The sequence below is a fragment of the Chanos chanos genome, chromosome 13, assembly GCF_902362185.1.
Source record: "Chanos chanos chromosome 13, fChaCha1.1, whole genome shotgun sequence".
Taxonomy (NCBI): Eukaryota; Metazoa; Chordata; class Actinopteri; order Gonorynchiformes; family Chanidae; genus Chanos; species Chanos chanos.
This window is the reverse complement of record NC_044507.1, coordinates 16,859,394-16,884,670: the sequence shown is the minus strand read 5'-3', so window position 1 is coordinate 16,884,670 and position 25,277 is coordinate 16,859,394. Positions and strand designations below refer to the sequence as shown.

At 40.9% G+C, this 25,277-nt stretch overlaps 3 protein-coding genes across 3 annotated transcripts; 1 reads left to right on the top strand and 2 right to left on the bottom strand.

The window, feature by feature from the left end:
• Nucleotides 1-8,884: 8,884 nt before the first annotated feature.
• On the top strand, nt 8,885-12,781 carry trim35-13 (tripartite motif containing 35-13). Its single transcript, XM_030790967.1, has 6 exons — nt 8,885-9,286; nt 10,090-10,185; nt 10,403-10,633; nt 11,633-11,655; nt 11,791-11,909; nt 12,243-12,781. Exons 1-6 carry the CDS (start codon nt 8,891-8,893, stop codon nt 12,779-12,781), a joined length of 1,404 nt encoding a protein of 467 aa, XP_030646827.1. The 5' UTR covers nt 8,885-8,890.
• A 299-nt stretch (nt 12,782-13,080) lies between these two features.
• Nucleotides 13,081-20,465, bottom strand: slc27a1a (solute carrier family 27 member 1a). Its single transcript, XM_030790719.1, has 13 exons — nt 20,157-20,465; nt 19,706-19,873; nt 18,780-19,174; nt 18,267-18,431; nt 16,813-16,882; nt 16,548-16,639; nt 15,707-15,816; nt 15,333-15,542; nt 15,112-15,238; nt 14,829-14,966; nt 14,529-14,693; nt 14,273-14,419; nt 13,081-14,153 (listed from the first exon to the last, which is right to left on the bottom strand). The coding sequence occupies exons 2-13, from the start codon at nt 19,870-19,872 to the stop codon at nt 13,996-13,998; spliced, it is 1,944 nt and encodes a 647-aa protein (XP_030646579.1). The 5' UTR covers nt 19,873; nt 20,157-20,465; the 3' UTR covers nt 13,081-13,995.
• Nucleotides 20,466-21,608: 1,143 nt separating this feature from the next.
• On the bottom strand, nt 21,609-22,927 carry ptger1c (prostaglandin E receptor 1c (subtype EP1)). Its single transcript, XM_030789726.1, has 2 exons — nt 22,031-22,927; nt 21,609-21,857 (listed from the first exon to the last, which is right to left on the bottom strand). The coding sequence occupies exons 1-2, from the start codon at nt 22,925-22,927 to the stop codon at nt 21,609-21,611; spliced, it is 1,146 nt and encodes a 381-aa protein (XP_030645586.1).
• Between the last annotated feature and the right edge of the window lie 2,350 nt (nt 22,928-25,277).

Genomic DNA, 25,277 nt, shown 5'->3' with positions numbered 1-25,277 from the left:
AGCCAAAACAATCGAATTTAAACTGGTGCGCACGGTTTGAGGTCACCAACTAACATCCACTTCCGAGGCTACTGTTTCCGGCGCTCAATTCTGCCCAGTGCGCTAAATTTCAAAAAAGAATTTGGAAAAATGTTGTCAAAATCAAAGTCAAAAGAAAACATGGTTTTAGTCTTTATGTTTGCCCAAAATGTGTCTTTAAACTAACGTCTGAACATTAAACTATTCTGATACGAACTTCAACTACGAAAGAGGGCGGAGCCAAGGGGTGGCCCGGGATGGCCCCGGTCACCAAAATATGGCCATCCCTTACAACATCGATTTTCAGGCAGAACTTTTTTTGCGGAATCATTTCTCTGCGGCCGGGTAGGGCAGTCTGTGTCCGAAACATCCACCAGCTCCTCCTGGGGGATCCCAAGGCGTCCCTAGGCCAGCCCAGATATAAGCCTATAATTCTCCCAACGTGTCCTGGGTCTGCCCCGGGGTCTCCTCGCAGCTGGTAGTGACCGGAACACCTCCACAGGGCGAGGTGCCCGAACCACCTCAACTGACTCCTTTCAATACGTAAGAGCAGCGGCTCTACTCCGAGGTCCTCCTGGATGCCTGAGCTCCTCACTGTATGCATGTACATAAAATGATTTTTCTTATTCATCGCGTTTTAGGCAGTCTTTTGTGATGTGTTCATCGCGCGTGTTCATATTGCGATGACGATGAAAATACGATTTAGCGGTCAGAACTACTACATACTGCTCCTATACTGATCTTGACGGAAAAGTAGTAAGTAGTATGTAGTACATGAAAAATAAGAATTTTGCAGTAGACGACAGTTACCCGGACGATGTACTACTCTGGCAAAAATTTCCAGTGTACAGCCAGAGCTCACTTCATCGGCTACTGCATCTCATGATGCAACGCGGTAATTTCCAACTTTCCAAAATTTCAAAAAACATGGCGGACAGCGACAACGGCGGCTCCAGCTCCGAATATATATCAGTTTAATATTTTAGTGTAATAAATCTTATGTTTTCTTATGGGGATACTTTTGATTTAAGTTTGTTGTAGTTGTGTGTTGTTCGTTTTTAACAGAACAAAAAGCCCAACCGATAGCGAATGTGTAGTAGGCTACACTACATGAAACTTCTCATATTTGCAGACTATACTGTATATTAGGGTTGGGAGTAGTGTGCAGTACACAGTGTATACTGGGCCAGTTTACAGTACAGTAGTATGGCATTTCGGACACAGCCAATCTTCAGTCTCGCAGACTACCTGACACTCCCACTTCAGTACACGACACACCCCCGAGGATGACGCTTATTATGCGTAACCCTAGAGGCTATCGCGTAGGGTATGCGGCTAGATTCGACGCAGAAGTATAAACTGGGCTTAACCATAACCACAGTGGGCGTGTCATGTAGTAGGCGTGTCTTTTAGTGCTGCGGATCTTCAGTTAGACCTACTTGCATTCAACAACAAGTAGGTCAAACTGCGGACGCACAGTACTACATGACACTTATAGTCCATGACACGCCCATTACGGTTATGGTTAGAGCAGTGGTTAGAGTTAGGGGCTTGTGACGTCTCATACTAATCGAGGAAGTTATTACAGGGAGTGTGTTCTGTACCTGCTGCATGCAGCCTGAGGAGAGGGGGCAGTATAACTGCAGCTTACCGAGAGAAAAATCTCAAAGAAAAAAAAAAAGCAAAACAAAAGGCTGGATGGACATAGTTTGATGTCTCAACTAGGTGAGCAGAACAAGGACACTTTTCATACAGGGATATTTTACCCTGTCCTTGATAATATGTGCACATATTGTGGTACTAAATGTGAGGGTTGTCTGTGTAAACAAAGCCAGTTTTACCTGTTGTTTTATGCAGATGATGTTTTGGATAATGTTGACTACAGCTAGAGGATGTCTTGGTCAATATTGGTCTGCAAAACCATACACTGAACTGTGCTCTTAACCATACAGGGATATCATACCATGAGAACAGGAGAGTTCCTTGTTAGCTCTTTTGCTCTGTTTTTGTGTATCTTGCAAAGCAAGCACATTTTTATACCCTCTCCTCCCAACAGGTCACAGTTAAAATCTTTAAAAAAAAAATTAACAGATTTAAACATTAAAACGGCCTCATTGCTCATAAGTGCATTTCTATATCGATAGACTAAGTCATTAGAAAAAAAACCCAAAAAACGGAGAAACAGTACAGTCTTGCTCTGAGGCAGTTTTATCGATGAACAAACAAAGATGTAGCATTAGTTTTGCAAAATATCCAGAATTATAGTGTCTCCTTACTGTTTTGACCCTAATCCTCTCACTGTAGTCCTATTAGTGAAATGGTGTATTTAATAAAACATGGACAATGTCCTCTGTTTCCATTGTGGCTTTATTAGCAATCAACAAAGCTGGCTTCTGACAGAAACAACGTCGACTAAACACGACAATTCTTATCCTTGCTGTATGACGTATGACACATGATAAGATTCTTCCATGATATCATTGATAACCCCCTCCCTCAAAACTCTGATTGGATATTCACCAGCGCAGTCAGCTCTGCTGATTGGTTCACTGATCTTAGGCACTAAAACCATAGACTCTGGCTAGACCTGCCCAAAGGGAAGTTTGTCTTCCCTCGCTGCCATTCATCCCCATGTTAAAAGCCAGGACTCATGAGCCACTTGGGTAACAACTGTTTATAATGGACATACATGGACATGCATGCATTATATCCCCCATTAAAATTCTGCATTCATACAGTATATCCATTTATCTCAGTTTTAAAGAGCTGGCTTGTGGTCTTGTATGGCTTCTTGATTAACTGCAGGACAAAAATAAAGAAACATTTACATAAAATCCATTTTGTTATCAAAGGAAAAGCTTCTTAAGAATGAGAATACAAAAACATTTGCTGTCATTAATACATGAATGTTGACATATCAACGTCACCAAAAAAATTGTCTCCCCGTGTCAAAATAGCGACAGCACCCCCTACCACAATTGAAAATTACTGCACGGAAGACCGACCTCCCCAAGCCTCCGCTCTGTTTACACTGTGGGCCATCAGCCCAGGAACGTAAGCCTAAAAACTTTGTCCAGGGGGTTATTCCAGAAAGCGGGTTTAATGAAAATTCAGAGTTGGTTAACTCAGAGCAAGTAGTAAACCTCCTAATAGAAAAGCCCTGTGGCTTTGTTTTGAAACTGAGTGGATTATGCTGGAGCTGGGACAACAGTTACTTTTACTGAAATTAGTGCCACACAGAAAAGAGAGAAGACATCGGAGGAGATGGTGTGTACATCCACTGAACCGACTGAGGCAGAAGGAGGGTGATGCTACCGAACCCAAACGGACCGTGGCTGTTGTGGTCTGCTTCGATGCGCGTCGTTGCGGTGCAGTTACATTTATGGGGAGGTGCGCGTCAGGCTATGGCGTAGGGTACGCGGCTACGCAGAGCCTACGCTGTACTTATGGCGTAGACTTGATGCAGAAGTATAAATTGAACTAACTCTCAGTTTTCATTAAACCTGCTTTCTGGAATACCCTCCTGGGCTACAAGCACAGGTGCAAGAGTTCCTATTGCGTTTACACTATGGGCCATGTAACCGACGGCAGAATTCTCAACCATAGAGACACTACACAACACCCCATGCTAAGCTCCTGGCTAAGCTCTGTTTAAGTCTAGCCCAGTACAGTGTAAATGCTCCCTTGGACAGGAACTAAGTTCAAACACCAGGTTTGGCCCACAGATCTGGTTTTAGTTCTCTTCTTAGGCTGGGTGTGAACAGACATGTGATTAAGCAGATTGATTTTCTGTGTGAAACATTTTCCACATGCTGAACAGGCAAAAGGCTTTTCACCTGTGTGGATGCGCTGATGGACGTTTAAGTTTCCTCTCTTAGAGAATGATTTTCCACAGACATTACACCTATAAGGTTTCTCACCTGTATGCACAACATAATGATCCTTTAAGTTAGTGAGTGAAGAAAACTCCTTTCCACAGTGCTCACAACATCTTGCTTTTTTCCCCTGAGAAATGTAATTACGAGTTTTCTGTTTGTAATGAGACCTCATATGAGTTGTAAAATTACTCTGTCGCTTAAACGTCTTCCCACACTCTGAACAGGTTAACTTGGCCTTCTTTTGATTTTGATCATTTGGTCGCTGAGTTACATCAACTTTACTGAAACCACTGAGAGTTTGTTCCGTTTCAGTGGTGGAAACGGTCACTCGGTCGATAAATACAGGCTGTGAGGTTACAGACTGTGAGTCTATGAGACCTGTCTTCTCTTCTTCAGCACTTTCAGTGGGTACATCATCTTTGTCATACTCAGTAGAATCACCATTAGATCTTCGCTGAACACACTGAAAGTCTTCTAGAACTCCTGTTTCTGGGGTGTCAGCAGACAAACTCTCACGTTCAGGTGAAAAAAGGGGTCTTCTTGCTGTAAACACACACCCAAAACACCAAATATTATAATTAAATAAAAATGATTTCTGCTAATAACTGTAAACAGCAGCTTGCAATGATTTAATCTGTGATCATGTTATCCTTGCACAATTGTCTCAATAAATTTCCAAAACCCTTACCATCTCTGTTTTCTCTCTCTCTTCGCAAGTCCCTGAAACCTGTTTCCTCTTCCATGTTCTCTTCTTTTATGGATATTGACACAGTTGTTTCTTCCTCCTTTTCAGCACGCTGACAAGCAATCAACATAATTTTAGCATTATGACCAAAATACCACACTATATATAAACAGGCTCATAATCTACACAAAGCAAGGCTTATACAATCACAAAAGGGAGAAGAAAGGGAATCTTGCCTCATCCAATATAGGAGGATTAAGAACAGCATCTGTAAAAGTTTCTTCTCTTGGGTCCTCAGCTTTCCATAAACTGATGCACCACTCCTTTCCGAAAACCCCATTAATGGACGGACAGTCTACTGTTTTCAAGATAAAAAAAAAGCGACAGAAGTTAATTCGTCTAGGTGCCAATACATTTAAAGAAATGCAATCTCATTTAAAACATGTAATCGTAACTAATATAGCGTTGCATGAGATACATCATAGATACAGATAGTTTAAAAAGAACATTACTGTTGTTGGCACTCTCCCGCAGATTTATCTCTCCAGTCTGAATCCCAACAGAGCGACAGTTCTTGATGGAGTGGTGTGTTTTATTTTCGCTGTCCTCTGTTTCAGCCTCCAGGGAAAGCAGTTTCTCATTTAAGATTTTATTTTCACACGTGACTCGGGACAGTTCTTGGCGTAAAAAAGCGAAGTCTGTGTCGACAACTCGGCAAATTTGTTCCATGGCAGTCTTGGTCATAAGCTCCATGATGGAGGCAAGTTCCGTTTGGAAAGAAAGAGATTTAGCCATCATTCAAACATTTAAAGTAAACAGCGCTTTCTTCCAGAGAATCATACAAGTTATGAGGTGTCGCAAGTTGAAAATATCGCAGTAACTGGCGAAATAAAAGCAGGGTTTTGTGGGAAAACGAGCAACCAAACAAACGACTTGCATACAAAATAGGCTGTGCAGCCAAAACAATCGAATTTAAACTGGTGCGCACGGTTTGAGGTCACCAACTAACATCCACTTCCGAGGCTACTGTTTCCGGCGCTCAATTCTGCCCAGTGCGCTAAATTTCAAAAAAGAATTTGGAAAAATGTTGGAAAAATCAAAGTCAAAAGAAAACGTCGTTTTCGTCTTTATGTTTGCCCAAAATGTGTCTTTAAACTAACGTTTCAACGTTAAACTATTCTGATATGAATGCTGATTACTTGTAATCAATTCACTTCTACTACGAAAGACAATTTAGTCATTTAAATGATGCAGAAGACTTGGAATTTTTTTTAAATGTTCGAAATTGTTGCCGTTAACAGTTTTATATCAGTTAATCCAATTCCAGCTCTTTCTGACACCGGATTTTAGTAACGCCGAGAAATCTGAGATCATGCCAGTGTAAATCAGGATGCCGGGCTTTCAAAACATTGTCTTTTCGTCTCTCATACCGAAAACATCAAAATTTTTATTTTTAGATATGCAACCATTTTTGTTTCAGGTCAATGTGACGTTCACACACGTGAGGCTTCTCTCTCATGTGCCTGACATTCTTGTAATTGTATATGACCCGTAGAAGTACACATGCACATTAGTACATAGAGTACCATTCTGCCTGGAACAGACAGGAGTGAGGAGCAGAGGCAGAATGGACGCTGCTCTCACAGATGAAGACCCATCCTGCACAATATGTGGGGAAATATTCAGTGTTCCTGTTGTCCTCTGCTGCTGCTCGTGTGGCTGTGGCTTCTGCAAATTCTGTCTGCAGCAGTTTTGGGAGCAGCAGGGCAATCAGGAGTGTCCACTCTGCAGAGGAAAGACCCAAAGGCCTCCACAGAGAACGTGTGAAGAACATGGCGAGAAACTGACACTGTTTTGCATTCAGGATTTGTGCCCTGTCTGCAAAACATGCCATCAGATGGGAAACCATAAAAATCACAGAATCTATCCTCTAAAAGAGGCTCTAGAGGACTGCAAGGTACGGAAAACCCTTTATTAAAACGTTTGTCTACCAAAGCTTGAGCTGTTTGTTTCTGTGTATTTGGCAGGACTGTGTCAGATACATATTTGCGGGTTGCAAATGATTAGAGCTTGCTCAATATTTTTAAAATCAGGTTCTTATCCTCTTGATCTGATTGTAATTAAGATGTAAAATCCATGCAGGAATTTCTGAATATTGCTGTGTGTCAGTATTTAACCTCAACTTTGCTCCTGATCCTTAGATTTGTGGTCACAGATACAAAGTAGTCAAAGAAGGATTACCACCCATAGGTATTAGAAACAAGTTAGTGATTCATTGCGCAATAGCTGAGATCTCACTCTTTTGTTTGTCCATTCCTATATGTTCTGTGTGCGTGATTCAGTTTTATTGCTGTGTTTTTATTTTTAGGAATGAGTGCTCACACTACATTTCCATCACAGAAATTACCCCAGTGATTTTCTATGACAGTCATCATATCAAATCAATCAACGTAGTTCTTAACGGTTATTATGGAAAATGAACATTTTAAAAACTAAAAATCCAAGTGTTGGGTGGAAAAGCCATCTGATGCTAAGGTAAGTGTTGCAATGAGCCAATATATTTAAAAGGTATCAACTTTCCCTTTACACACAGAGCCAAAGAATAAATGACTTGGCTACTAACTTTGCCTCTGAAGTTTACTGTCTCTTTTTTGCCCATGCTCCAACTTGTACATATGGCTTACAAAGCTGTCACAGTGAGAAATATCGGTGAATTACAGCCTGAGACAGCCCAAAGAAGGTGAGTGTAATTATATCCATCATTGCAGTGGGCTGTAGACACTCCACTACCAAACTGCAATGAGAAGTGAAAAGCCTGTGCTACATGTGAGGCTTCAATCTCCTTTTGCCTCTCTACCTATATAGCTATGGAGTAGCCTAGGGCTGAACGATTAATCGATTTAAAATCGAAATCGCGATTTGAAACAATGCAATTAGCAAATTGCAAAGGCTGCGATTTAGGATATACGTTATGGAGCGCGTCTGGCCTACGGTTCCTCAGCCGAAACCACGAAACGGCAATAAAATCGTTAGAATGAAACATTGTCTGAAGGTTCTTTTATCGTTTTGATAAGTAGCTGTATGATGAGCGTGGTTCTGTTCGTGCTGTCGGGATTATTTTTCGATAATGACCGACGGACTTCATTATCCCTTACATGTTCGATTGTTCTATGTTTTTTTTTTTTTTTTACCAAAATGTAATAAATACATGTTTGAAGCAATTCCATATCTTTAAGTTATCATCTTTGCATTAAAGTATAGAGCAGTTAATATTTTGATGGTATCTCATGTGGTAATGCTCCATCACATGTTTTAAATTTATTACACAGTGAAAATTGAACTGAAGCTTGACTTAAAAAAAATATATATATTGCAAATCGAATCAAAATCGCTCTATCTGGCAGAAAAATCACAATTTGATATTTTCCCCAAATTGCTCAGCCCTAGAGTAGCATTTCTCTTGCAAAGTTTGTCCTTTCCCCTGCAAATCTTGTTTCTCAGGGAATCCCTTTTCCCATGCTCTCTGATGCTTAATTACTAAAATAAAAAAATACTCCCAAAGTGAATCAGAAACATAAACTTACAATCCTGTGGTAAGCATAGATTATGTATATTATAGTCTATTCAGAACAAATTGCAACCATTACTTTCTTCATTATGGGCTACATCCCTTTTTGACATCCATTCTAAAGGGGTACAACAGTTATGAATTGTCTTGCTTGAGCTTCAAATCCTCAACGTTTTGGTTACTAAGCACTCTTATCCTACTGCTATGCCAATATAATACAGGCTTACTCAAGATCAGCTGGTCTGTTATTACTCATCCTCACTGCTTTCCCCATTGGAATCTTTACATTTGTCTTTCCAAAACTTAAATGAGTCCACTGCTGCTTGAATCAGTTTACTCTTGCTCCTCTGATCTCTTAACCCATTCTTTGGCATGGATAACATTTTCACTCTGCTCCAAATGTAATCACAGCTGTTCAAGACGCTTAGTTTGACTACTGCTGTCCTTAATTGCCCATGCACCAGAGCTGAAGACAATCTTCTCTTCACTGAATGCTTTTTGGCTCTGTCTAATAATGCTTACTTCAAAGATATCCCATAGTGATCTGTTTGAATCTGAGGTTGGTACCTTCATGTCTTCAGTTCTCAGTCATGATTGTTGGCGTATGCCCTAGCAAATCAGGAGGAGGTTGATTAGATTTCACACATGCGTACTCCTGAAGACGCAGAACCTTGGAAAAGAGGGTGGAGTCACCCCAGCCTTATCTGACCCCAGCGAAGAGTCAAAAGTCTTAAAGGGGCAATGGCAACCATGCAGTCTCTTCGTGAAGATGATCTCTCCTGTCCCATCTGTGGAAACATTTTTCGCCAGCCCGTGGTTCTATTCTGCAGACACAGATTCTGTAAACCTTGCTTGGAAAATATCTGGAAGGGTGTCAGTCAGTCTTGTGAGTGTCCTTTGTGCTGCCAGCCATCCTCGATGGGAGAGCTCATCATCAATACCAAGCTTGAGAAGACCTGTGAAGGTTTTCTGAATGAGCGGAGAAAAAATGATCCTCTTGCATGCAGTGAACATGGCGAAACACTGACCCTTTTTTGTTTAGAAGACCTACAGCCCGCGTGCATCGCATGCAAATCATCTCCAACTCATAAAGGTCACAGATTGTACTCCTTGGAAGACGCTGCACAAGACTGTAAGGTGGGTTGATGGAAATGTGTGGAGTATGTATCAAAAGAAAATGCCAGTCATTAACATCTCACATTAACTGATGTCTCATTCAAATCACACTGGCTTTAAATGTTCTGGACCAGCCCACAAAAGCATCTACAGGCAAAAAAAAGACAGTGAAACGTCCTGACTTATCTTTGCGGTGAAAAACTATCGATGCTTCTTAAAAATCTCAGGGTATGGATGACGATGTTAACAACAGCTCCAGTCTTAAGACAGGATACTGGAGACAGTGTTATTTGTGGGTACTTGGCTAGGTTTATTGTCATTCTAATAATAGATTTATATTTTTGGCTGGCTTCTTGGAGGGCCCCACTTAGAAGATTGAAACAAGACTCCAATGAAGGTTCTCAAGTGTTTGCCACTCTTCATTCCCACTGCACCTGCCCTCCTCAACCCTGTGCTCAGGGCAAAGGTTATATATGTTCAGGGAAGATTGTAAAAAAAGTCAGTAAATTTGTTTGGCCTTTGCCAAAGAAAATCTTCCACCCTTCTATTCACCTCCAAAGAAAAAAAAAACATATAAAATGTGTGTCTTTAGGTTACCATTCCGGTTTAGACAGGCTGTGATTAATGCAGCTCTTTGTCTGTCAAGCCCTTTCCATATGAGTGGACATTACATTATGTGTCTCTAAATGTGGAAATACAGAGAATTGCTGCACAGGGGCAGCCAAAGCAGACGTTAAAGAACCTTTGATATGCTGACAGCAAATTGAATCACCACATCTGTCTGTCTTTCATTGAAATGTTGACCTCTGTTCATTTTATTGTAGGAAGAACTCAAGACTGCCTTACAGCCATTGCAGGAGAAGCTGAAGGCATTCAGAAAGGAAAAACTCACATGTGATGACACAGCAGAACATATTAAGGTATTTTCGTTTGTTTGTTTTTATGTTTTGTTTTCTTGTTCATTTATATATATATATATTTATTTATTTATTCATATTTATTTATTTATTTGTATTTATTTTTTTGCTGAGTGACAAAGCTGATTTGTAAGACAATAAATGATAAATGACCATTACATCAACAAACAAATCTTGTCATATCATTACTGTAATTATAAAAGGTGTATTATCATTATAGAACCAGGCAGACAACACAGAAAGACAGATAAGAGAGGAATTTGAGGCACTTCATCAATTCCTGCGAGAAGAGGAAGCCACCAGACTCACTCTGCTGGAGATGGAAAAGGATCATAAAAATGAAATAATAAAGGAAAAGATCACAAACCTAGAAAATGAGATAACATCTTTAACTAACACAATCAGAATGGTTGAACAGGAGATGAGATCTCAGGACATCCCATTTCTCAAGGTAACATGCCCACTTTAACTTGATCAGATGTATGTATGCATATGAAGAGCTAGAGAGCTAATACATGCAAGTTTATACATGGCCAGTTCATTAGGTCTATCCGTCTAGTACTTAGTTGGATCCCCCTTTTGCTTCCAGAACAGCCTGAATTCTTGGGTATACATTCTAGAAGGCGATGCAAACATTCTGCAGGGATATTGAGCCATTTTGATATGATGACATCACACAGTTGCTACAGATTGGACAGTGCTATGTTCATGGTGCAAACAGCCCATTCCATTTTCACCCTAAAGATGCTCTAATCGGTTGAGGTCTAGGCATTTCACAGACTACTGAGGTAAAGTGAATTTGCTGTCACAGTCCTGGAACTATTCTGAGACTATGTAATATGATGTTTTATCCTACTGGATGAAAGTTAAACTGTAGCCCTGAAAGGATGAACCTGGTCATCAACAATGCTCAGATTTCTTGTGGTGTCACTCAGTTGGTATCGGGTAATCAAATGTGTTAAAGTCAGACAAGTTGTATATTGTAAGATGTTCTTCTTCCTTGCTTCTTGGTGTCAGCATAAGCTGTTTTCACACAGCACACTGCTGCTGACTGGATGTTTTTTGTTTACTGCGGGATTCTCTATAAGCAACAGACACACACAGTCCTGCATGTAGGTGGCTGTTTCTGAAATACTGAAACCAGCGTACCTGGCCCTGATCATTATATTATGCTCAGAGTGACTAAGGTCTCTTATTTTGCCAGGTCTAATGTTCAGTCAAACCGGAACTGGATCCAATGATGCCTGTCGGCCTAGTTAATAGCGCAAGCCACAATCACGCAATTCACTTACAGTATGATCGATCCTTTTTCATGAAAGGGGTGGTGCCCCTGATAGCTGGTCACTGATTGTGACACCTTTAAAGTAGTTCCATCAGTCAGCTTCATTTAACAAATCTAAACTGCTTTGAATTGATGAGCACTCCATTTCTTCTCTTTTTTTCCCACCAGAACTACAAAGACACTATAAAGAGGTATTAATATCATTCAGTGATTTTTTTTTTACCTTTTGAAAACTAACACCTTGAATGGTCACATTGCTCTAAGATATACTTTACTATTTCAGTTATCCACACACAATTGATTTTGCCATGTGTTCAACTTTCCAGAACTTGGCGCATACCAGCGGAGCCAGAGATGGTTTCAGGGGCCCTGATTGATGTAGCCAATCACCTGGGCTCTCTGAAGTTTCATGTCTGGGAAAAAATGAGGAACATTATTCAGTACAGTAAGTAAAAAGAAAACTTTGCTTTCTTGCCTAAGACTTTTATGTGTTGCTTTAATAAAGAGTTGAACTCTCTGTTCTCATTATAATGAATGAATATGCTAAATATTTGGTGGAAATAGATTAAACTGGGTTGTGTTTCGGAAAGCTGAATTAGTTTCACAACACCGGTGACTTATCTGGACAACCATGTTTTGAAAATGCATTATTTAGCATCTGCCTGGATACTATACCCACACTATTCATAGAGTCGGTCTACTAACCACAGTTCTGCTTCATCAATTTTCTCCTCACAGTGTTAATTAATCCCTATATCAATTTTGGAACACTTTACAGCACCTGTTGTTATAGACCCAAACACAGCAGCAAGCTGTTTCTTACTGTCAGAGGATCTGACAGTTGTGCAGTGCTGTTCTCAGACCTTCAAGGTCCCAGACAACCCAGAGCGCTTTGACGTCAGTGCAGAAATGCTGGGCTCTGAGGGCTTCACGTCTGGGAAGCACAGCTGGGAGGTGGAAGTCAAAGACAACACGTACTGGGTCATTGGAGTAGCCAGCGAGTCCATCAACAGAAAGGGCAAACATGTGCTGACCCCGGCTGAGGGATTCTGGACCATTAGACTGCGAAACGGGGAGTACAAAGCCTGCTCCGCACCGTGGTCGTCACTTACGATGAGTAAGGAACCGACGATAGTAAGAATAGTCCTGGACGTGGACAGGTCCAAGGTCACCTTCTATGACCCCAGAGAGAGGACACCTCTCTACACTTTCACCGATGTCATTAGTCCGAAATTATACCCTTACTTCTGCAGCGCATGTAAGGAGCACCCTCTCAAGATACTTCCAATGACACTGTCCGTCTCTGTGGATCGCTAAGACTTCTCAGAATGTGCCTCTAAGCATTTTGTCCTCACCCTAATCTCTCTTATTACATTGGCACAGAGTGGGGGAGTTCATGATGGAAAACTGTAATATGGTATTTCCAAATAAATCTTATTTGTCCCTCCCATTTTCTTCACCGTTCGTGTTTCATATTCATAGTCAGCTGAAAGGTTGAGCATGGACTACGATATTTATGAGACAAGTAATGACTCAAATGATTGAGAAAAGAAACCCTTTTTCCCCCAGTAAAAGTTTTATTTGTTCTCTGAACCATTTCAAACCCAAAGGGAAGAAGTCACTCGTTGTTAAGGTCCACAACCTATATTAATCATAGAACTACAATTGTATTTTGGGGTTAAAAGTCCCTAATTAATGCCAAAGCACCCATGATATTCTTCAGAATATAAGAACACACCACTTTAATACATTCAAATAGGGAGTCATTTCAAAGTGTGTTAAAGGGTAAGGCACATTATACACCAAGGTGAGCGTGGATTCAGAGTAACAGGACTAAAATGAAGTGTTAAAATAAAACTTTCATATGTAACCATCAGATTCAAATAATGAAGACGACATGACTGAGATGTCAAAACTTAAATTTGGCAAGTGTAACATGGCAATGTATTATCAAGACTATACTTTAACTCCAAATATGATGACTGAGGTATTGCACCGACAGTGTTTTTCTTCCTGTTAGGATTTACTTAAAACAGCTTAAAATGGGTCAAGACTAGAAACGAATAGGCAATTCATGGTCATGTGCTTTTTTACGTAAAAAAAAGAAAAAAAAATCCTGATCTTTTCAGAGGACGTTAATCTGTTTTCGTTTTTTTTTTAGCTTGAAGCAAAGGCTACTGATTATATTACTCCTGGATACTCAAACTCTAACTTGTACCACAAGCATTGATTTTTCCTCAAACCTGAGGATGACCATTTTAAAATTTAGAATATTTTGAGCTCTACTGTCAACAAACAGGAATCTCCTGGTCCATTGTTCTTCTTGAGTCTAAAAAGAGCCTCCCATTAGCGAGGAGGTGCTACTGTGACTCCATAAAAAAGAAAGATTAAGGACGCAAGTCCTCTTAATGCAGCATTACTCAACCATACAGTGTTAAACAGCTTTAAAAAGTAACTGTCCAGTCTCCAGTAACTTTGACTCCTAGAAATTCCATGACTTATACATCTGCTTGTAAAAGTAACTCTCTATCTCAAAGAGATATTCTTCCGTCCACTATAGCATTATACAGTTCTTCATTCACGGGTTCATAGCGTCCCGCTCTGGTGTTGAGAAAGTAGATTTTATCTGCAGTGAGACGTGGATCATATCCTTCTCTCTGTAATCTGGTCTTCTGAATTTTAAAGGTGCCTGGAAAAGAAGAGCAGTGGGTGATAGAATGGTGTTGATCTGGTTAAGAGACACTGACTAACAGAGACTGTCATTACATACCAAATCACACTGTTAGGTCTTCTGAGGCTGTGGCTCACCTGTAGTGTCAACTTGTGGAGAGATGCGGAGAAAGACAGGACGGGCGTATGGAGGCAAGACCTGCTGAACCTCTCTCAGGAAAGACTCACACTTAAAACTCCCCGTGGCATCAGCTATGGCTGCCATCCCAGCTTTACCCTCCACACCTGCCATAAATCACACACACACACACACACACACACACGTTAATGATATACAAGGGCCGTGCTCTTTATACTCTTGTTTATACAACAAGAACATCGTTAATCTGCTAACCTGGTATTGTTACCCCAAACACGGCTACATCTGTCTGTCCCAGAAGGCCGCTCAACGTTCCCTCGACCTCTGTGGTGGACACGTTCTCGCCCTTCCAGCGGAAAGTGTCACCACTACGGTCCTTGAAGTACATGTAGCCAAACTCATCCATGACCAGCACATCGCCTGAGGGATTTCAAGTGACAAAAAAAAACTGAAGTGGAAGTTTCCAGAGACTGGACTTCTTAGTGTAGTTATGAACCCGCGAACTGGTCGGTTGACTGAAATGCCTAACATTCTGCAGAGCATAACAGGTTTTACCTGAGAGGTAGGCAGAGTCATTTTTCTTAAACACATTGTGGGCAATCTTCTTTCTGGTAGCTTCATGACTGGCATATCCGTCAAAACGACGCAATGGGTCCTGCTGGTTAATCTTTCCCACAAGCAGCCCTGGCTCCCCTGTGAAGTAAGGTTAATGTCAAAATAAAAGATGGCACAACCATACAGCCAAGCCCTGGGGAGAAGAAAATCTTTATATTTTAGGAATGGTGGTGTGTTCAAATAGTGGCTATATAAATGGGAGTTTTTAGGATGGGAGACAAACCTGGTCGGCAGGGCACACAGAGCCCATGCTTGTCCCTTACTAGCTCCATGGTCTCTTCATCCACCTTTACCAGGCGAATGGGGTACACATTGGGGAGGATCCGGCTGTTGAAGCCACAGGCACCAACCTAGCGAGAAAAGTGGTGTATTCGGGACACTTAGCATAACACATAAGAATTTAACCCGAATGCAAGATACTAAAAAGACCAGCCATGTACTAACCTTTCCATCCATGTTGGCAATACTGCAGTTACACTCTGTGGCTCCGTAGAACTCGCCAATCTGTGAAACCCCAAACCGTTCAGTGAAAGCCTCCCACACGCTAGGCCGGAGCCCGTTCCCCACCGCCAGGCGTACGCGGTGCTCTCGCTCTGACGGCCGCACGGGCTGCGAGAGCAAATAGCGGCAAATCTCCCCAATGTATTGTACAACCTAGAGGAGAGAGAGAGAGAGAGAGAAAACGCGTTCAGATTTATACAGCCACTGTGTGTTGTTGTGAGGTTGCATCTCAGAGATAACGTTGGGAAATCCTTCATAGTTTAGTGCTAGTGCATAGGACGTGAATTCAAAGAAAACCTTAATTACTGGTTCCTTACTGTGCACTTGTACTTGATGCAGTCATCCCAGAAGCGACTGGCTGAAAATTTCTTCTTCACCACGACCGTTAGTCCATTTATTAGGCACTGGCCAACACCCATAATATTACCTACGCACAGAGAGGAATCAGAAAATGTATCAGCAAATTTTACAATTTATGTAGTGTAGCTGTGCCCCTCTTCTCATCACCTTTGTCACTGAACATTTCTATATCTGATACATTGACTAATATCATGTTTCTATCACATTAAACCCTTTCTATGGGAAACTGTCCTTTAAGAGGAAAAAAACAATGGAATGTCTTCAGATGATGAAATCACCTCTGACAGGTGATGTTTGGAGTTACCTCAGAGTGACAGGGGATGCTTGTTTGACTGGATGTTTTGGAAAAATTTAACTTTGGATGCTGATACCTTAATACACATAAACAACATGTGTGTAATAAAAGACTTCAGAAAATCACACCTAACTTCATTTAGTTGTGTTGTGGTGACAACAGGTACATGCAATGGTGAGAACAAGTGCAAGATGTGACAACTAAAAAGACTAAGCCAGATTAAAAACAATTCATTTTGAATGCATATCACAATATATACCATTCAACAAAACTCAGGCTTGTATTTATTATCAAAATAATACAAAATCTGATCGATAAACTTATCATCACTGTGTTTTGGCTCATGAAATAATTCAAATAAATTTCTGAAAAACAGTGATGATGGTGGCCTCAGCTACACAATACTTAAACAATGCTAAACTTCATGATTAAAACAAACAACATGTTAAGACAGAGATACAAAACGCAGACGAGAGTATGCATACAGTTCATCGCATACACACCTGCTGAGTGATACAGCGGTAGGCAATCATAGATAACATCATCTTGGCGCATCCGGAAGGCATGGTAACCAAAAGCTGCAATTCGGTAATACCTGGAACATGTTTCACATAATTACATTCATCTCTATGGGACAAACCAGGGGCGTGTCGGTGGGGTTCATGTCAGCATAAATGGATCTTAGAGTTACTGTTCTGCTCTGGGTGAATGTTCTGAACGTTACTTTTTAGCATTACCGCGTTCAGCTCAGTCAGCAGAGTCACTCACCGACTGTGTACCACTATAGCAGCTTTGGGGAGTCCAGTCGTGCCAGACGTGTAAATGTAAAAAAGGCGATCTGCAGACACAGGCATAAAATAAGAGCAAGCACGATGAAAACCAATGCAACGCACAGGCAAGTGACACATACACTTCATCTCCCATTTCAAATGCGCAGTAGAATAAAAATATTGACCACTCACACAGTAAGGGTGATTTTTTTTTACAACAATAAGACAGTTATTTGTTTCCACATTTAATTTATTTTGAAGGTATGATGTTAAACATGTATCAAAAATGAACTTATACAATATGATCTCTGCTGACATTGGTTATATGTAAGAATCGGAGCATAAATAGACTTACCTTAAAAAAAAACACTCACGTATTTAAAAAGAAAGGTTCTTTGTGCTAAGGCACTGACTTTGTGCTAATAACTACAAATTATCCTTAGAGATTCTGAATAGATTAAGTGACTTTGGAGCTCAGACAAGAACATGACTTTAAGTGACTCAATAAGTAGAATCCAAAAAAGTCATTTAGTGAAGATAAAACCTTTTGGTCTTTTGAATTTGTCTTACACACTGTAATTACCCATTTCATTCATAAGACAGAGAACATGTCCACATTGAGTGAATGGGTAAAATTTCATTCACAGGGGAGCAAGCAAGTTAAAAAAAAAAAAAAAAAAAAAAACGAACACTCATTTTGCTCTACAAACTGCTAGTCTGAAAAATGACACTCATACTCCATTTCATTTCGTTTTATTTCCTGCTAGTAATGAGGTCCTAAAATAGCTATGTGCAAGTCAAAATTATAAATGCTCAGAGGGGCGTTAAAAAGGGGTAGTAGATATCTGAACACTGCAGGAACTGTGCAAACATCTCAAAGGCATGCACGTGGGTGCCGTTTTCTGATGTACGCATGACTATGCACCAGATACAACTACAAATTTGATGAAAACTTTGTTTAACAGCTATGAGTAGCTTCTATGTGCATTCTAGAAAAAAAATTTATTTGATTTTTAATAGACAGGAGTGTATATTCATAGGCAATCCAGTTAAAAGACTGTGTGCTTCTGGTATATCTGAGTTCATAAAAAACAAACAAACACAACAACAAAAAACTGAGACAAATATGTCTGCCCCACAAGTTTCCCAATGCCAACAAAGGCTTTGAAAGATAAGGTCTTGCAAAACATTATTCGGCATTACTTTGCTCCAGTTATTACCACATCAAGAGTGTTGAAATAATAATAATAAAAAAATTCCAGTTTATCCTTAGAGGACTTTCTTGAAAGAGCAGACATGCGTAAACCATTTTCAGCAGCTAGATTAGCCAAATCAAATAGATTATGAATAGGTCAAACAGCAAAGACACTTGGAAATCTGGCATCTAGCATCACACAAAGAGTAGGTGACAAGCAAACAAAAAAAAAAACAAACAAACATAGAGACACTCACCATTGAATCCTTTAGAATGAGAGACAGGAGGTGGGTGGTTGGGGGCAGTGGCCAAGATGGAGTCCAGAGGCTGAGCATCTAGAGTGGACAGCTGATCTACTCTCAGATCTCCAGTGCAAAACCGTACCATAGACTGACTAAGAGAAGACTTCACCTCAAGTACAGCTAAGGAAAAATGCACAGGTAATGGTAGAATGAGAATGAGAGATACAAGGACACTACGCAGCAAACAACTGTTAAAAACAGCAGACGATAGGGCCTAACAATTCTAAAGGGAAATGGTATGATATGGTGTGTTCACTGCATGTTGGCAGAAAGAGCACCGTATAAATTAGTGCTGAATTCCACAAATAGAATAAGGTAGAGTGAAACTGAATAGCTGAGCAAAGAATATGAGGAGAAAAGCAGCAGAACATTGCACTGGGGCTCTCTGTCAGTCAGGCTATAGCAACAAGTAGTTTTTTTTCTTTCTGTGTGGTTCAAATGAATGAAAGTTCACAATATACGACTCACCATCAGCAAGCTCTGCTCCAAAAACCAGTCCTCGTGATGCGGACACGCCTAGGCAATGCAAGAGCGAATCATGGCGCAGATTGAAATTGATGAGCGCGGCCTCCACGCCCACTTTAGCCAGGCCAAGCCACAGTGCCACCTGAAGCGGCCGGCTCTCCATGAAAAGGGCCACCACGTCCCCGGACGCCCAACCTTGGCTCAAGGCCCAGTTAGCCACAGAATTAGAGATCTGGTCAAGCTGAGAAAACGTCCACAACTCGCCGGTGGCTTCGTAAACCAGGGCTGGCTTGTCTGGCTGCGAAGCCACCGTCTGGGCGAAGATGGAGGGAATAGTGTGGCCATTGCGCATGTGGTGCCAAAGCGCCAGCTTCACTCTCAGGAGAACGTAGAGACCACTGCAGGACAATGAGGATGGAAACAGTTGTTCAGTTCTGTTCTGTGCTTCATTACATGCCTTTTCTCAGATTGTGAGGAAAACACCACTATATTGTGAATGAAAAGAAATGATGTAATATATCTTGAAAAAGGAATCCAGGAATGTACACCCTAATAAAAAAATATTAATATTTTATGTTGTTGTTCTTAGGGGGGGGTTGAAAATAAACATCTATGTATGCTTGTGTTTACTACGTATGCACATAGAAAAACAATCCTACGTACACAGACAAAGTTGCTTTCTTTTTAGTTATTTTATACAGTGTCACAGTAATTACAGTATTATAAATACAGTATGTAATTATAATATTATAATATCGTAGGTTTTAACAACGTCAATTTTACATGCTGTAAGTATCAAAGAACAATATATCAACTTATACCTACGAGGTAGTCACAATTATGTACTGCATTTAATGTGATATAGTTGCAGTAGGCACCTGTTGGAAAGTGGGAATATATGTTTTTTTTCTATGAACCCCAGCACTCACTTGAGATCTCTTTTGGCTGTACGGACTGCAATGTAAAAGTAACGCCAGCCCCCGGTGCCCAGGTAAATCCCGAAGCCTGCGGCCAAGCTCCATGGCCAAGGCGTCCCAAAGAGTCTAAGCAAGCCCAGCGAGCCAAAAGACAGGGAAGCACTTGCCACATAGTGCATCCTAGCAGTGAAATTCCGTAAAGTGAGAAGCAGAAAGGATTAAAAGACACACACGCACACAAGGGAGATTAACAGAGCGGCTCTTCATAAATTGGTAAACAAAAAATGTTACTATCATAAATAACTGCGCTTAATCAGTGTTTCTAAGGTGCATGTTCTCCCTGAGCTGGATCTCTAAAGATTTCACAAGCTGTACGACATTGCTGTGTTGTGATTAAAAGGTATTTTATTAATTTGATGAAAGAAAAATTTACTTTGTTCAAAGGCAAAATATTGTAACTTACCTATGCTGAGGACTGAAAGAAAATATTTGCCTGTGACAAAATCAGGCCAGTGTAAACATAGGAAACAACAGTTTTCCTCTGGCCTCTCCCCGGGCTTTCCAGGACCTGATAAAACTTCTGTATTGCGAATGGACAAAATCCTGTCGCTGTGTAACAGAAAAAATGGCAAGTGTTTCCCTTTACAGGGTCCTCACACTGCTGTAAGTGCACGTTTTTTGGAAGACAACCAAATGGAATTACACTCTGGAAAAAATTACGATAAAGCACTTTATCGTTTCGAATTATTCCAGTGGTCCAGGGACATTTCACTCGCGGTACAGTCTGGGTGAAAGTTCGCCACTAGTCACTTGCTCGCTGCTTTATAACTGTGTGAGGTTAGTGTGTAAAATTGTCCTCTGTGTTGAAATGTAGTGTGGACTTTTTTTCAAAATGGCGGTTCTATAACTGCTTATCAAAATAAAAGTGTGGCGGCAGACGCTTTGGCTGCAGAGAGAGTGAGCATCAGTTTATGCCAGATAACGATAGGCGGGTCACGTGCAGGTTTCCGTTCTTTTTTTCTGAAAAACTCCTCTCATGTAAAGCGCAGTCAAGTGTTAAGTGATAACAATCAGGCACATCTGTTTCATTTTCCTTGTTAATTGTAGCGAGCGCTCTCACAGCGCAGAGTAATCTGGCGTTTGGCAGTGCTGGTGTGAACGTGTAGTAATTACATTTCAGGTCATATCGTTTTAGGTTTAATCCGTTTGGATCACTTTTGATTTGCGTCAGTTTTCAAGAGCGCACGAGGAGAAAGGTAATAGCGGATTTTATCTCAAGAATGGGTTTACCTCTGATCTTAGACTTCTAACGTTGTAACTCTGCACATGCAGTTTAGTGTGCGAATTTGCCGTTCTCTGTGCGTGCATCTAGCTAAACTTTGTCAGAGCCTCTACACTTTAAAACTACTTGTCTAACTACAATTAGTTTCACAATGGAGGTATATCACTGACCTTTTTGGGGAGCCACTATAATCAAAAATAATGTAATAAATGTTTACAATTAACATGAATTTTATTTGATGAGCAACATCAATTCATTGAAATGTGACAATAATCTCAGAGCAGACTTCCACAGATGAATACACACAGCTCACAAATATGATCACACCAATCATCTCCTGAAACCTAGTTAGCATTAAACTATGGTTTCAGAAAGGCTGAGGACAAAGTGCAGACTGATTTTTTTTTTTTCATTGTCATTTATTTTATAATTATGGGACTGACTGCATGAAACTGGTAGGTTTGGGCTGGATATTAACACAGGTGCAGACAAATTCACACACGCAAACTTAAGCCCTCAGTTGACTAAGCCATATGGATTATTTTTATATTGCTCCCGTCTTATTATTATCAACCGTATCCTTCAGAGTCTGCATCAGTTTGCATTTGTTAAATGGCCATAATTTGATATCAGTCAGTGCAAACACATTTCCTGCCTGTGTGAATGTTCACAGGAGCTGCTCTGCAAAAAGGATGCTTTGTTTGGCCGAAGCAGTCTGCAAACTCGATTCAGGATGGCCTGTCTGAGCAAGATGTAGACCCAAGGATCCAGGATCTGGTTCCAGGAGGCCATGCGCAGGCAGAGAAGAAGCAGGTGTTCTTGCTGATTTCTTGAGACAGGGCTCGCCTCATAAAACCTCCTCACAGATATGGAGATGTAAATCTGTTTGTAGACAAAGAGCATCCAATGGCAGAAACGACATAAATAGCTGATATTTTGTGTACATGATCTACATACAACTATAAAAGTAAAAGATACAAATGCAAGATACATTTTGCAACGAAAATGATCTGAAAATGTAATCGTTCTCTCAAAATAACATCACATATGCTCACCAGAAAGGGGCCCCAGCAGACACAGGAGACCACAGTTATTACTGCCAACTGTATCATCATCTCTATGTCCAGTGAGTACACAACTGAGGAGGCTGCGGTTTGATTATGCTGTCTGAGGGTGTTCGGCCTGAAAGCATGGGTGCTCAGCCTGGCCTGCAGGAGTGTAATCCCGCTCATGATATTACAGAGCACTGAGAGAGTTAGTGCCACGAGTCCCAAACTTGAAAAGGTCAGAGCGAGGATGGTGTCAGCCCTGGAGAGTGAACCGTGAACGGGTAAGAAGCACCAGGTGCCAGGGAACTGTGGTGTGTAGTTTCCCACGTCCAGTAGGGGGAGCACAGCCAACAGAACGGTCCCAACGGCAAAGGGAAGCACAGCCAAGCGCACCCGTGGCGTGGTAATGACAGCTGAGTGTAGGAGGGGTTGGGTTATACCCAGACAGCGTTCCACTGCCATCGCACTTCCGAGGAACAGCGGGCATAGGCCAAAGAACACCATACAGGACCCAAACAGTTTACAGAATCCCTGAGTTGGCTCAAAGACCTGTCCTGCCGCCCTGTGCCTCCGGACTCTTCCCAGATGTAGGTACAGAGCAAAAGCTCCTGTTATAACAATACCGGCCAGATCTGTGAGAAGCAGGGTTGCAGCCAGCAGCAGAAAAGGCGCCTTGGCACGGCGATGGGAGTGCATGTACGATTTGGCTAAGATGCTAAGGGCCATGAGGTTGGAGAGGACTCCAAAAGTCATAGTGAAATAGGACAATCCAAAGTTTGGTAGGATGACACTGGGAGATGGAGTAGCATTCAGGGATGGGATACATGGATAGAAGGAGGAGAAGTCAAATGTTTGAAAGTGGTGACAGAGAGAGGTAAAAGAGGTGTTGACAAAGTCCATCATGTGGTAGAGAGGGGAAAAAAGAGCGAGGCCTTGACAGATGTATACAGTCTGAAATAGGACAGAAGAAAACAGGGTAAGGGACTGTACATTCCTTCCTGAACCTTGAGACAGGCAGGTTAATAAACACAAACAGTACATGCATGGAGCAAACGTAGTGAAGGGTGTCGACAGAAAAAAAATGTTGGGGAAAATACCAATAGTGAATTCAGACGTAGCATGTGTGTTCACACTATCAGTACATCTCTGCTCTTTCCTCGTTTCACACCTGCATTGTATGGTGTGATCATGTGATCAAGAGGTAGGGAGTTATTGTTTCCCCCCAGAAAACATAAGACTTTGTTTAACATTAGAGCAACACTGTGGCAATTAAGCAACACTGATGTGCAATCAGAGCATCAGGGCACTTTCAGTCAATCTGCAAGCACTGAACACTGTAAGACATAACTTTCAAAATGTTCTCTGAAACACAGAGCTTAATTTAACAAGTGCTATTTAAACATAGATGACTAAATGAATGAACTGACTGGGTAATAAGAAAAAACTCTGGTTAAAAAAAATAAAAACCAAACCATAGGTAACTTTTCTGGAGTAATGAGGAGTGTGTTTTGTGCCACCACTAGGGGGCAGTCAGGTATTGAAACAGTGAGAGGCGAGTCTGCATTTCAACCTCATGAAAATGAAAATCCTGCTCAAAATGTGTGTATCACAAGAATTTGATTAATCTGCTTTAACTTTGGCTGTGTAGGAAATATCAGTAAGCACTGTTTTCATGTTTTCGTGTTGAAATGACACAGGTCAGTAGGCTGTGAAGGAATGTGAATGAAATGACAAGGAGAAGAGCTCAGCTCCAGTGAAACTGCTAATCATCCTATTTCAGAATTCACTGTCAAGGTCACATCCCCCTGCAGGGGCCTATTTTGTGGCTTATTTGCTGTATATTATGCCACTTTGGTTTTTCTAAAAGTACTTCACAGAACACACACACACACACACAGTTATTATAATTATTGTTTTTTAGTTTTACTTCTGAATGACAAAGCTTCCCACACACTCCCATACCAGATCAGTTGAGGGCTGGGTAAGTAAAATGTTTACATATTTATAAAGTTTAAGATAAAGGTTATTTTGATAAAATGTCAGAAATATGATGGCACTATGACAATTACAGCTTCAGGGCTTTATTTCTTCTTTTTGGCTTTTCCTGGAGACCATGGTCAAAAATTGGGCCCTATGGCGGGGATTATGAAGACGCAACCTCACTCAGCCTGACAAATGCTCAAAAGATCTGCGCACAGATATAAAGGCAAAAATCATTTTTAAAAATTAATTAAAATGGTACATGATGCAATTTCTTTCATATACTGTTACATTTTTGATTTGGAATTTTTTTTCATCATATCCCCCCCCCCCCCCCCCCCCACACACACACACGCACTCACGCACACACGCGGCTCAATCAATGCAGATGCATTAACATGATGGCTGTAACTAAAGATTTTAATGACAAAGGTAGGTAAAGAAATCTTCCCCACTCAGCAAGAATAAATATTTAGGGTTTTTTTTTAACCCACATTTTTGTCTTTTGGCAACGAATTTCATAAGTCACTTATGACAGAAAAACTTAACAAAAGCTGTACAGCCTGGAATTGCTGACGCATAGCAGTTTTCTGTCCCTACACTTTTAGTTTCAGAATGCTCCGTGTGGCACTTTTCTGCAAGTAATGGGGACATGTGTTTGATTTTATCACCATTTAGGATGGGAACCTTGAATACATTTTTTTCCCCCTCCCATCAAGCAGATGCTCTAACAACTGCTCAGTATTCTTCTATATCAGGCTGTGACTACGAGTCCCAGAAGGGGGTAGACAAACACACATTTTCACACTCCTTTGTGTAGGTCATTTAGGACTTATAGATGCCTTACTTTATACAGGGACAGCAGTGACTGGGGGAAAAGAAAAGGCCAGACGATCAGAGGGTTGCAGGTTAAATTAAGATCGTTAACTCATTGGTTAGTACTGTTTTGCTGTTAAGAAAGAAAAGCAAAACCAATAATACCTATGAGGTGTATAACTTCTGAGTTTCAATGTTTGTAACCTGCTCTGGATAATCAGATCAATGAAATGAATTATGGATGTAGTCATACTGGAAAAAAAAAAAAAAACAATCTGAAAGGTTGACTCATCAAGCTGTGTTACACTCGTGCATTTCCAAGCCCTGTCTCCAATGACAATACCATTTCTCTTCCGCGAGCTATGATAGTATTATTCTCTTTTTATAAATCTCTTATCGTTCTCTCTTGCTCTCACCCAAGCATGACTTCTCTCTGCCCTTCAACTTATCTGATTGT

Excerpts from the sequence above, each read along its gene's own strand:
- trim35-13 (XM_030790967.1), top strand. The coding sequence starts at position 8,891 with ATGGCAACCATGCAGTCTCTTCGTGAAGATGATCTCTCCTGTCCCATC. Across the intron at positions 9,287-10,089 it reads ACGCTGCACAAGACTGTAAG|GAAGAACTCAAGACTGCCTT; the intron begins GTGGGTTGATGG and ends ATTTTATTGTAG. Across the intron at positions 11,910-12,242 it reads GAGGAACATTATTCAGTACA|CACCTGTTGTTATAGACCCA; the intron begins GTAAGTAAAAAG and ends AACACTTTACAG.
- slc27a1a (XM_030790719.1), bottom strand. The coding sequence starts at position 19,872 with ATGCACTATGTGGCAAGTGCTTCCCTGTCTTTTGGCTCGCTGGGCTTG. Across the intron at positions 18,432-18,779 it reads TGGAGCAGAGCTTGCTGATG|CTGTACTTGAGGTGAAGTCT; the intron begins GTGAGTCGTATA and ends ATTTTTCCTTAG. Across the intron at positions 15,817-16,547 it reads ACCGCTGTATCACTCAGCAG|GTAATATTATGGGTGTTGGC; the intron begins GTGTGTATGCGA and ends CTCTGTGCGTAG.
- ptger1c (XM_030789726.1), bottom strand. The coding sequence starts at position 22,927 with ATGATGGACTTTGTCAACACCTCTTTTACCTCTCTCTGTCACCACTTT. Across the intron at positions 21,858-22,030 it reads TCTGCTGGGGCCCCTTTCTG|ATTTACATCTCCATATCTGT; the intron begins GTGAGCATATGT and ends GTCTACAAACAG.